At 33.5% G+C, this 13625-nt stretch overlaps 1 protein-coding gene across 1 annotated transcript; it reads left to right on the top strand.

Annotated features, from left to right (window-relative positions):
• The first annotated feature begins 3064 nt into the window (after nt 1–3064).
• Nucleotides 3065–12749, top strand: EMB2737 (embryo defective 2737). The gene is made up of 12 exons (XM_085745654.1): nt 3065–3347; nt 4205–4269; nt 4412–4510; nt 4971–5106; nt 5208–5267; nt 5410–5469; nt 7146–7268; nt 8191–8259; nt 8570–8707; nt 10934–11089; nt 11364–11465; nt 12164–12749. The coding sequence occupies exons 1-12, from the start codon at nt 3123–3125 to the stop codon at nt 12194–12196; spliced, it is 1266 nt and encodes a 421-aa protein (XP_085601780.1). The 5' UTR covers nt 3065–3122; the 3' UTR covers nt 12197–12749.
• The last annotated feature ends 876 nt before the right edge of the window (nt 12750–13625 follow it).

Genomic DNA, 13625 nt, shown 5'->3' with positions numbered 1-13625 from the left:
TATTTTAATATATTCAAAATTTGAATACACATTTTTTACTATTTTTGATGCACAATTTCATTAATATATAGTTTTAAACCCTATTATAAAATAGGAAACAACTCAAAATAAAATTAAAATATGCAAAAAATTACTAAAGACAATAAAGTGTGGTTGTTTAAAATTTAATTTTATACTCTAAATTGTAAAATTAATAGAAAAATATTTAAATTTAATTATCATTGACATTTAAACTATAAAGAAATGAATTAATTTTTCTTAAATGGTGGCTCAAAATTAATATACATCATAAAAATATTTATTTATGCTAAAATAGATTAAAGTGCAGTGCATATTTAATTATTAAGGGAGGGAGTTGCAATTCAAGCATCTTATAGGGGAGGGGAATATAAATTTTACTTTTCAAGGGAGGGAAGTGTATATTTTAACATAAGAGGGGAGGGGAGTGTAATTCAAGCATTTTGAGAAGAAGGGAGTGTAATTTACTCAAATTAAATCTCCTTACCCGCCAATCCAACTAAAACATATATTACTAGTGCTACAACTACAAAATTTCCATTATATGAAACAAGAGAAGCTATCCCTTGAATTTAACAAAGTTGTTCCTATGTTATCAATAATGGCGATGTAATTGATTTTATAATACACGCCATTGTTCATATGTTATCAATCGCTGTGTGAAATGGGGTTACTCGAGATGATGAGAAGGAAAATTCAAAAGAAAATGAAAAGCAAAATAAGGAAGAATTTCTCACTATTTCTGACGGCGGCGGGCGAGTAACTCCGGCTGCGTTGAGAATCCAAAGCTGCTTTGATCCGACGGAGCTACACTCAACTTTGTTGTTTTTTAGGGTTTTAGTTGTCTGTGATGAAATGAAATGGGTTTAGTTGTTTTTTGACAAGGAAGATGTTTTTTTGCTTTTTACCAAATATATTTTTATTAAAGCTAAAATATATCAATTATCTCACGGGAGTGGCTTAAAAGACATAATTTTTTGTAAGGATATTTTTTTTGAAGAAATATTTAATTTTTTATATATATATTTTAATCTTTTTTTTAAGGGTTTTGGACCAGAGACATGGAAGGTGTTTTTTTGTTGTTGTGTTTAATTAAATATATTAATTGTACGTTAAATATATTAATAAAAAATAAAATAAGTAGATTAATTTATATGCATGACAATTTAAATGTTTTAACATAAATCAAATCATGTCAAATAGATATTTTATATGATGATTTTACAATTTCGTCTATCTAAAAAAAATGAAATTAAAAAATCTAATATTGTTCCTCACCATTAATGGCACTTTCACAGAAAATTCGTTAAAGATCAAGAGACAATATTTGAATTACAAGTCTAGGAGGCTTACATTCTTAAAAAAAATAAAATTTGTTCTTGTAAATATAGTCAATTTTGTTTTTTGTCCGCAGAATAAAAAGTAACATGTTTTGGTCCCTATAAAAAATTTCAACATATACTTTTAGTCCTTGTTTATTTAATTATGCTTAAACACGCAAGAGTTTGTAAACGGGAAATGAAGAGCTTCTGAACACTATAATGATATGACCAAACTCTAAACACCCTTTTGGAGTAAAAAGCATCATCGATTGTTTTGAAATCCACCACAAAGACAACATTATCCATCTGCATGCCGCTTAACCATTTTAAAGCATAAAACAAAGTCAACAACACTTCGCCTACAAAGACGAGACATAACGGTAAAAAACTCAACCAAAACAAAAGCTCCATCATCACGCACACACATACCAATTCATGTACGGTTCTAAACTTGTGGGGGAAAAAAACATCTATATTGCATTTAAAATTGATATGATCATATACTTCTCAAGTTCATGGAGTTATTACCGAACAAAAGAAAGAATAAGAATGATGTGTTTTTTGTGTCATATATGCCACCTTAACACCGGCTTACGCGTCAAGTTAATGACGTTAAAGAAGCGTCATTTGGGAGGTAACCCATGATTTCAGTGGTTATTTTCAGTCAATTTTTGTTTTGTTTTTTTAGTATTACATGATTTTTGATAACTTGTAGTTTTGCTGATTTTTAATGTTCCTCTTGCAACCATTTAAACTTTGCGGATCCTGTGAAAATTGATCTCAAAACTCATAAAATTGTCCTTTAACACCAAACTTAAAAGTTAGTTTAGTTGCGAAGATTCAGAAGATTGTGATTGAGAAACTTGCAAAGAAAGAAAATTCTCTTGATCACCATCCAAAAATTTTATACATGCCTGTCCTCTTTAAGTTAGACAAAAGTTATAATTTTTTCTCTTAACTTAAAATTATGTTTTTTTTGTTGTACACTTAAAATTATGTTTGAAATTACTCTTCCGAATAAACATAATCTTAAATGTAAAATGTAAGAGTCGGCAATATAGAGAATTAACTAATTAAAAATGAATTTGTCAAAAAAAAAAACTAATTAAAAATGAAAAATAAAATAAAATGAAGATTGAACCATTTAAGATCATCTACACAAAAAAAGAAAGAAAAAAGAAAAAGCGAGCCTAAATTTGTTGAAGGAGTCCACTTTATTAATTTGACGAGAGTCTATCCATAACCGTCAACAATGTTTGACACACTGAAGATATCTCAACTTAAAAGCTGAGTCTAGATTTTGAGTTCACAGTTCATTCATACAAAGATCACTTCATCACATCATAATACAATGTCATTCTCTTTCTCTTCAACATCCCCTACCATTCTCTGAATCTTCATTCTCACTTCCAAGATCAACACATCCATATGCTCAAATTTCAACACTATTACTGTATTTTTTTTATCGGTATTGACGGAGGGGGTAAATTGATTAACGTTGTAAAATTTCAAAGACGTAATTGAAATTTTATTAATTTTAAAGAGGTAATTGACGAAACTTATAATTTCAAGGAGATAATTGCCTATTTACTCGTTAAATAATTCGTCATGATACATATAGTATAAAACAACTTTTCACGCGAAATTAATGAAAACATTTAAAATTGATTTATGAAATGACGAGGTAGTGGAATTTATTAAACTCCTTTCCCTCTTTCAACTCTATCTTCTCTATCCACTCACTTTCATTCACTCTCACTCTCACTCTCCTCCCGCCACGCCATGCCTAAACGACCTCGCGGTTTCGGCAATTTCGTCAAGAAATACTTCAGAGATCGCTACAAGGAATTCAACAATGCTTATGGCGAAACAGTTAGCGATGTCTTTGCTTTCCCTTTCAAAGTTCTCTTCACTCCTTTGACTCTTGCATTTGATATTGCTGGTTCTGCTCCTCGTGGCTTTGGTGTTCCTGAGCTGGTTTCTAAGCTCTCTGCTGCTTCTGTTTTTGTTAGTTTCTCTTACCCTTTTGGATTTTAGCTTTAAAAATCGATTCTTTTTGTGTTTTGCTTATCTGGGTCATCGCCAACTAGTTCTATTTGTCAATTTTGTGTTTTTTTTAGGTGAATTGTCTTGTTTTGTTGAGGTTATGTTTTTGGGTTTGTGGGTTTTTGTGGAAATTATTGATGTTTTTTTGTTTATTGATTATTTCTTAGTTTCTGGGTTTTGAAGGAAATGAGATTAAATGTTAATTGCTTTGTTGAAAATTGAAATGGATGGTATGTTGCTATGAAACTGTGACACCTACACGAGACATGACACTAACACTTCAACGCCGATAATAGTTTGAAAGAAATGAAATAATTGAATTTAACTACGTGACCGACATGTATCAGATACAAACACACTTTCAATTTGAATTTTGAAGTGTCGGTGCTACATAGGTAATTTCATCAAGGGTCTTGCTAACATTTGCCCTTGTCATTAGGGCACATGTTAAGGTACTCGAATGTAGAGATTTTGCATTGAAAAGAGCAACTTTTGGACTTTTGAGAAATTGATTACACAACTTTGGAGACAGAACTACTATATGTAACATGTGCCCCATCACTTTGAGTTCATCAATTTGTTGCATTCTTTGATGAACTTCATTTGAGTTCATCAATTTATCAATGGCTACCACAAAATGTATTGAGTAAATTTTTATCAAATAATAGATAGTGTATTAGAAAAAATGTTAGTGTTGCTAGCGTTCTTCTTTTGATATTTGCAGGAATTGCATTGTATGCAAGCATCACCATGGTTAGTTCTTTGTTTTGATTTTATCTTTATTTGATAATGAATATTGCTGCATGGCTTGATTGTAGGCGGTTGCTACTTTGGGGACTTATGACATTGCATTAAACTTAGGAAGGAAGGTGATATGTCAAAGGTGCTGTTTTGTTTTGTATTATTAATAGATAGATTGTTGTTTCCTCACTTGAGGACACAATGTGTATAATCTCTGGTTAGTGCAGTATTGTTTGTTGCCTTTGGAATTATTGAAATCTAACTAAATGTGTTATCAAGAACAGGGACTGTGCGACATGTAGTGGATGGCAGGCCATGCGGTGTACCATGTGTCGAGGAAGTGGAACAGTCCACTATCAAGTGAAGAATTGCCACTTGAAGAGGTGAGTACTCTCCATGTATTCCAATGTAGTTTATGGTTTATTTAGTGTTATTGTTGAAATTTTTAATAATGATCTCACAAACTTGTAAAACAATTGATTACATTCTCATAAATTGAGATTTTAGTTGTATTAGCATACTCTGCAATCTTTATCTTTTGGGTTCATTTTTGGATACATGTCTAGTTTGTTCAAGGAAACTTATAAAGTAATAAACTTTGCACTATAAACGATTCTAGCGACTCTTAGATTTTTAGAAGGCCTCTTAAGAAAACGTACATCTGATTTATAACAATTTGGGTATGTAAGATAGTGCAGTGAATTGTTTTCCGTAAATAACTACCTCCATTTTGATTCCTTGTAGCATTTTATTTTTTTTTTTTTATCATAATTTCATAGGATACTCATTTCCAACTAATGTATAAATACCTTATATTTGCTTCTTCAATTTATCCACTTTTAGTGGAGAGAAAGCGACGGTCGAATCTGTTGCAGATGCCATTGTCAACAACCGGGCTGAGTTAGTGCATATACCATCATCCTCTTTGGATCCTCAGATACCATTACCATCAAAAGACTGTCCAATTTGCGATGGAACGGTATGAACTCAATACAATGGCTGTTAACATGATTGGTCTAGTAATTTTGCACGCCAATGCTGTTGTGATTTGTGGTTGAAGAATTTTTCGATATTGCACAGGGTGTAATGGGATGTCCTGAATGCAAAAACAAATTACCATTTAAGATTTCAGCAGATGGTGTGAGTTAATTTCTTTAATTCCTTGAACCGATTTTTTTTTTCTTTCTAAATTGTTAATTTTTGCTGATTCATATTTTAAACTTAATATCATTCGAAATTGTGATAATTCTTACCACTTTTACGTGCCCTTTCTTTGTTTAAGATTATGGAGCCCCATTGGCAAGCTCGTAATGTCTTGGAAAAGATGGATTATCCATATGAGGTCAGTCGTCATTTCTAAATTCTCACCTAATTCTATCCGACCAATTGCTATTATCGTCAAAATTGATAAGATAATGTAACTCTCATATACTACCAAAACAAACCTTGATGCCATACATTTATAGTTTCATTTGTTAACTGTTAGATATCTTATTAGAATTGTGTCAGTTTTATTATAATTATAGTAGTTAATTATGCAGTTATGGTGTATTAATATATTATGATTGATAATTAATTAAGTCAGTAGTGGGAGGTTAAGTTTTAAGAATAAATAGGGGAGAGAAGGGAAGATTGAGGGGCATCTGAGGATTTGACTGGGAAGGGGCCATTTTGGCATTAGGGAGGTGCAGACCCTCGAAGTTCTGCAATATTATTCTGTAATCAAAAGGGATTTTCCCTATTTTTATTCTTCTATATCAGTTGATTTCTATCAACTGGTATCAGAGCATAGATCTTGGAACCGTGGTACCGTTATGGCAGAAATGGAGTTTCGAGTGTTTGATGGCAAAGAAGGTGCATACTGGTGGCTGCTATGCATTGAGGAACATTTCAAAAAGAGAGATACACCAGATGAGGAGAAACTGACAGATGCGTTGATGTTACTCAGAGGTCGTGCTCGCCAATGGTCACACTGGTGGAATCGACGCCATCAACAGGTTAGTTGGCATACGTTCTCGCTTGCATTTATTTGGCGTTTTAAACCGGAATATCGGGATATCATGCCTATGTCTGATGAAGAAGAGGAACCTGAAACTGAATTGGAGCGGTTGATGACTCAAGGTTCATTCAATATTCAACCACAAGATAGTGACCAGGGAAATCCAAATCCCGCCGCGATAGGAGAAGAGAAAGGTTTGGAAGATGTAGAAATGGGGAAAATAGAGAGATATGTAGAAAATGCCCATATGCATGTCATGATTGTGGAAATGGAACAGGAGAGCAAAACGGATTTGTGCAAACTTATTTGCAATAAAGAAATGAGTATGGGGTCAGAGATAAGGGGAACTACTATGGGCACCACGACATCAATCATCCTGTATTTTTTTCTCAAAAATATCATTACAAACAGAGTATATGATCAAGGCATAAGTTTGCATGATTCACACATCGCTCTGTCATTATACTTCAAGTTATGGGACCCAGGTGGACACTTATGATATCCTTCACCTTGAGGACAAGGTGAATCTTTAGGGGGGAGTATTGTTAGATATCTTATTAGAATTGTGTCAGTTTTATTATAATTATAGTAGTTAATTATGCAGTTATGGTTTATTAATATATTATGATTGATAATTAATTAAGTCAGTAGTGGGAGGTTAAGTTTTAAGAATAAATAGGGGAGAGAAGGGAAGATTGAGGGGCATCTGAGGATTTGACTGGGAAGGGGCCATTTTGGCATTAGGGAGGTGCAGACCCTCGAAGTTCTGCAATATTATTCTGTAATCAAAAGGGATTTTCCCTATTTTATTCTTCTATATCAGTTGATTTCTATCATTAACCTCTATGTACTATTACCATCAGAGTGAATGCTTCTCTTAGATTTACATTTTATGCAAACTACTATTAGTTAAGCAGGAGTATGACGAGGGGAAATAAATTAGTATTAATTTCATTTGAGATTCTCACTCTTATTTGACATCGTATTCTTAATCTTTTTTATGTTTTTAATATTTTCAGCACATAAGGGATAGCATGAAAGATCCCGATATTGCTGAATTTTGGTTGATTACCTATCCACAGATTATGTATGGATTTACCTACGGCGACAATGCAAAGAAGACAATATTGTCAGATTATGAGGTTGTTTGTTCATATTCCTTCTTATTTTTCAGTTTCAGTTCAACTATTCATGTATTGATTTGTCCCCTTATTGGGTTTGATATGCTTTTATTTTTCCGTTTGAATGTCCTCTTTGCTCATTCAAATTATTCCTTTTGGACTTGTCAATGCTAGTACTGAACTACTTAGAGGATAGTAGTTCACTTGAAAATGTGCTCTGAAATAGAGAAACATCAAAGAACAAAACTAATGGAGCCGGCCTACTGACTTCAAAGGATTTATGCTTAACATAACAATAACACGGTTGTGCTCGGTAGTGATGAAGATGGGCGTGAAAACATCTTAAAAAATGAGGAGTGAAGTATGAAAATGATTTGCCAAAACAATCTTCCTTTGCAATTTGCTGAGGAAATGCATCAAAGTTTATTTTCCACTTCCAGTAATTTATCTAACTGACAAGCATAATCTCTTAGAAGACGTTCTTTGAACAAAATGGTGTAGCTTATATGCCAATAAGGAAATAACTCCATAACTATTCTTTATTGCTAATCACACGCGTTCCATTCATTTTTTGCACAATGGTGTGTTAGGCGTATGGTTTTATTAGTCAATTGTAAGAAGAAATGTTTATACGGGCTTGAGTAACCCTTGAATGGATTTTATATTGGTGGGGAAGGTGATGCAGAAAACAAGATTGAGTATTTAAATTTTTTTTGAAGAAAAGGCAGAAGGTGCATAACACCTCTGATTATGTAACTTATAAAGTTGATTATTCTATCCTCCCATACAGTAGCTTTTTCAAGTTAACCAGGCATCATGCAGCCTAACTACACATTACCTATAACATTTATGCTCTAAAGCTTTTGATCAAATCATCAATTCAAAGCTGTTTTTGTTTTACCTCCATAAATAATCTTCGTATTTCTTTTGCGTGTGGGTTTAGGAATCCAGGTGGGACCAACTTCGAGATGACCTGGCCACGAGAAAACCTGGGTGGGAGTTTCTGCATGATGTAAGTTTCGTATACTGTGCACTGAATATTGTTGCTTGTATTCATGGCTGGCTATGCTCTTGGCTGTGGATGCAAGCACATAAATGTAGCTATGTAGAAATAAATATTTAGCTAGTTGATAAATGGAAAACAGATAATCTTTTACAATTTTGTTGAAAATCAAGGTGATTTTTTAAATAGTTGGATGCTAGATATTTTGTGTTATTCATATATTTGAAATTATAGCATCTCAATTTTCTTCTTTTTCTTCCCTCTTGCACAAATTTATATATTTTTTAATACATAATTTATAATCGTACTGTTATCACAGGTCTTGATATCTATAGATCCTGACCGTGCAAAGGATGATCCTGTCATAGTTAAAAACATCCCTTACTACAAGGCTAAGAAGGCACTGGAGAAAGAGGTTATGAAGCTTGATCCTCCACCAAGACCATCAAATTGGGGTGTATGTATTCACTATCTTCATAATTTTCTGTCACATAATAACGTGCTTTTGTTAAGTGTACTTGTTGAATGTTTCCCTTTTCATTTGTCTAAAATTTTCATATATGACTGTTGAGTTACTTGTTATTCCACCAACATTAGTCCACACTTTAGATGTTTAGTGCTAAGTGTGAGGGAGTGTGTCTAGAGTTCGACATCAACGATTTAGTGCTTATAAAGCATGGACATTCCTCACCTTACAAGTCAGTTTTGTGGGATTGAGATAAATCCTAAATCAAAATTCTAAGAAAAACCATAGTTGTCTGGACTAGACTACTGTGGCCAGTTTGACTTGTAACCTGCGAGTAAGCTGGTCTAAACAAGTTCATGTACGCCCTTTCCAGTGAATTTGTCAAACCCAGATGAAACACCTAGGGTGGTTTAACTTCATTTTATTTGGAGTGCTAGCACTACATTCTTTAACACAATCTCAATGCACTTCTTCCTATTGGTTGAAGTTCAAATGAGTTTCATTGTTTTGAAAAAGATTCCACTAAATTATTCGGATCACATAAATTTGGTGGGACCCACATTAATTTCAACCAATAGGAGGAAGTGTGTTGAAAAAAGTGTCTCAAAGAGTGTGCTGCTAGCATTTCTCATTTTATTTAAGCTTCACAAAAGGAAACTTGTGTGTATGTGAAAAACAGTTGAATGGTAAATCAATCGATGATAAGCTTCTGTAAATCACTTTGGGAGATGATGAAAATAGGGAAACAAATTCCAGATTATGTTGAAAAAATGTGGTTATAAAATATTCAAAAGTAATGTCTGAGTTTCCTGCGAAAGCTCTACGGTTTAAAAGTTTTCAGTTGAGATTTGTGAGCCTTTTTGCATTGTTCTCTTGGGACCCCATTAGGTGTCCAAAAATGCTGGTTATATAAACTTCATAAATTGACTAAATTAATCTCACACCCACTACATACTGTGTTAACTTCATAAACCTGCTACCTATTATGAGGAATTCATTTTTTTATCCTATCTAGTTTCTAACCCAACCATCATCCAATTATAAAAATTTAGCTAGAGAGGTAGGATATGATAAAGTGACAAGATAAACTTATCATATCTTGTTGACTCGTCATTCGTCAAACATTGGATTGAGATGGGATATGATAGTTCATTTTATCACGTCTCTTTTGTCATGGGACAAATAACAAACCCTCAGGCTTTGTTTGAGAGTTAAGAGGGAAATGGAGGGGAGGGCTTTGGAGGGAAGGGGAGGAAGGCATATAAGAGAATTATTCTTCACATTTTTTTGGGAAAGGATTTTAAAGGGAGTGGGATGAAAATACTTGTGAGTAATAATATATCATTTATTTTGAAAGTATTTTAAAGAGAAGTAATGAATTTGAAAATTTATTCAAAATCCTCCAAGCTCTCTCCCAATGCATTTTTTCCGTTCCCCTATTGGAGGGTTTTAGTCCAATGAAGAAAAATAAAATCTCATTCAAGATGGAGAGACTACTCATCCTTCCCTTTATTCTTCCCTTATCGTTAAATCCCTCCCCTTCCTTTCCCTTCAAACTCCCAAACAAAGCCTTAAAAGTTTGCACTATACACTAAACATTGTCATACTCATACCTAATAGATTCGTTAATATAGCTATTGGCTCATGGATGCTTTGTGGTAAAATGCCATCTCTGACATTATATCTTGAGGGGGAAGATTGCATTCATTTGATGCAGATAAATTGAGGATTCGTGTTGATGCCTAATCATTTATTTAAAGACAAACAGTAAGAATTGAAACGATAAAGTATCATGTTGACCTGCTAGCTAAAACACCTGACACTAGAATGGATGAGAACTTAATACCAATACAGTATATACGAAGTATGATAGAGTTAGTTTGGACTTTGGATAAACTTTTAACAATCACTTATAGGAAAAGAAAAGTTGAATTGGTTTTACCAATGACCGGGTTTATAAATAATAACTTTTCACATATGTTGAAATTAGCTTTTACACCTCAATCCTTTCATATTTTCCCACTTTTTTTTTTTTTTCTTTCCGATAAGCACCTTCAAATTTATTAGGATTTTTTATAAGTGGAGAATTAAACACTTTTCTCATTTTATTTGTGTCTGTACATGTATATCCTTTGCATTTTTTTTTTTGAAAAGTAATGTAAATTGTAGTCACTATTGCTCTGAAACAAGACATAACTAACCACAGAGAATTGACAGGAACTGGACCTTCCATTGAGTCCATCATCTTGGGATGAAGAGGATCTCAAAAATCCAGAAAAACTCCATGAAATGAATGTTCTTCTCAATGCTCAAAGAGAAATCTCTGAAAATATATTGAATGTACAGTGGGAAACTAAATGGCGTCAAGAAAAGGTTGGTGATCTTTTCTCTTTCCATCTCCTGTTTGTTTGCTCGTGCCAAAAAGGATCAATTTATCAGAACTGGCACCTGTCCTAGTCACGCTTCATGCAATGAAATTATTATGTCCAACAGCATGTACATTACAACTGTCTTAGCATACCTTGTGCTCTTACCGATAGTTCAGAATCATAGGGTGTTCTTGGTTCTTTCCCCTCAATTAGTGTCTGATTCTTCCATGTTAATTTTGTATCTTTTTGTGCTGACTGATGCTTAATTTGACCTTAAGGTGAATGAGATGCTGGAGGAAAAGTTGCAGCCATACATTCAGAATATAGACAATGAAGTTCTTTCTGAACCTATTTTATTAAAATCACAAAAGCAAGAAAAGGTCCACCTCTCTCTCTCTCTCTCTCTCTCTCTCTCTCTCTCCCCCCCTCTCCCTCTCCCTCCCCCCCCCCTCTCTCTCTCTCTCTCTCTCTCTCTCTCTCTCTCTCCCTCTCCCCCCCTCTCCCTCTCTCTCTCTCTCTCTCTCTCTCTCCCTCTCCCCCCCCTCTCCCTCTCTCTGTGTGTGTGTGTTTTATCTGGGTTTGCGTTCATTGATTATGCATGTTGACTAGGACAGTGACTCACAACTTTCTATTTGGAATGTCACGCTCCTACTCAATGAGTATATGTATGCGGGAAGATTTATTTACTTGTGGCCTCTAACTAATTAACTTATTTGTTTGTTGGTTATTGGTTTGCACATGTTTCTATTTTGAAGTCTAGTGCTGTTTTAAAAAATAAATGAAAAGTAATTAACGTAAACAAAGTCTTGCAATCTTTTTCGTAACACTACTTCCAAGTGTGACATTTTCTGGGGTCACTGTGGATGTTTTACAATGCCAAACTTTGAAGTTTTGCATTCAGTAGAAGTCATGAAGCAGATACTGAAACTTAAGGTTGATTAGACGCACATATTTTGAGAAAAGAAAAAGGAATTTGAAGTGTCTAATATGATGTTTTTATTTTCTCTACAATCTATCCTTCTCCCATTAGTCATAGTGATGATGACGACTTCCATAATCTTGCGTTTTACTCTTGCAGAAACATCGACAACGGAGGTGGTTCTTCTTTTGACACGATGTGATGATTTTGGTTGCCAGAACATGCTTGTATCCCTAATTTTGTATATGCAGCACTCAATCATAATCAAGCTCACATGTTACACCTAGCTGTCATGTTCATCATTTTTGTGGAGGAAACTATTGTTGGCGACACAAGAAATACACTTTATGAAAAGGAAAGGTTTCTGTTAGGTTTAAATGAACATTCAAGAAGCAACTCAAACCTGCATGCACCCAAACCTAAGCTGATGTTACACTTGCCAAACGATGTTCAATTTAGATTATTCATTTTCCAGGGTGTTTTTCCGTTTTATCTAATGATATAAGTATTTATGTTAGTGTTTTGACATACGTGCAAAAATAACTTATGACATTACTAAGTTTTCGGTTTTTTCAATATTTTTTCCAGAATGGTTTGTGTATGTGTGCTTGGAAGTGTTTATTCACAGTTTATGTGAGTTTATCTTAGAACATAACATAACAGTTTATGTGTTTGAGAGAATTTGTAAACTTAGCTAGAGTCTTTTATTATTTGAATAAATATTTATTTATCTGTGTTTCAAACACATTTTACTCTTGTGATACTGAAACTTTCATGCATGTCTTGTGCATTGTTGAGTACCAAGTCTTATTCTGAGTAATTATTTACTACAATTTAGGTTGAAAAGGATAAGTAAAATCTGATTAAGCATTTACATCAATGTTGTGGCGAAGGAGTGTACAAATCTTTGGTTTGCTTTGACAAGATGAGTGTCATATGTGCAATTATGAAACATTATATGTTTAATTTATTAATTGCATGTTTGGATTCACAGCAAGTTAGATGAAATTAAGATGACACCGTGATTTCGTTAAATTTATCGTCAATCCAAACTTTATTAAATTATCGTTAATCCGATTACATATATATATCTGATTGGACACAGTTCAAGTGATCGGGTGACTTTTATTTTCTTTTGACCAAAGTTTGTAGATAGTTCTATAATATTAATTAATACATTTATACAATTTGATATACAAAATAGTATATAGTAATGGCTTGAAGTTTAACGTTTGTGAGGATGTAACATTACAAAGTTTGGTAGTACATCACTATCATTGCTTTAACACTTGGATAGAGGGAATTAGTTGCATGGATTTTTCCACTTTATTATGTTACTATCCTCTACTATTATAGGTCATGGCCCCCATACTAAATTATTAATTAAGCCTCTTACCGACGGTATGCCCCATCCCTCTTTTTCTTTCAATTAATGAACGGAAAAAAATTTGATTTGAATGTATCACTAACTTCTGTTCATTGAAAATGATGGCATATAATGAGTCAAACTTTACATTAAGCCAACATATCTGTTGGCAGGGCATAGGAATATTGAAAAAAAAGTAACACGATATAGACATAGATACGATTTTTGTTCCCATATCTTCAATATTAAGACATG

Source organism: Medicago sativa, chromosome 2 (genome assembly GCF_051527215.1).
Source record: "Medicago sativa cultivar Bolivia chromosome 2, Bolivia_mono, whole genome shotgun sequence".
Taxonomy (NCBI): Eukaryota; Viridiplantae; Streptophyta; class Magnoliopsida; order Fabales; family Fabaceae; genus Medicago; species Medicago sativa.
The sequence above is the reverse complement of the archived record's forward strand: the minus strand, read 5'-3'. Positions and strand labels throughout refer to the sequence as shown.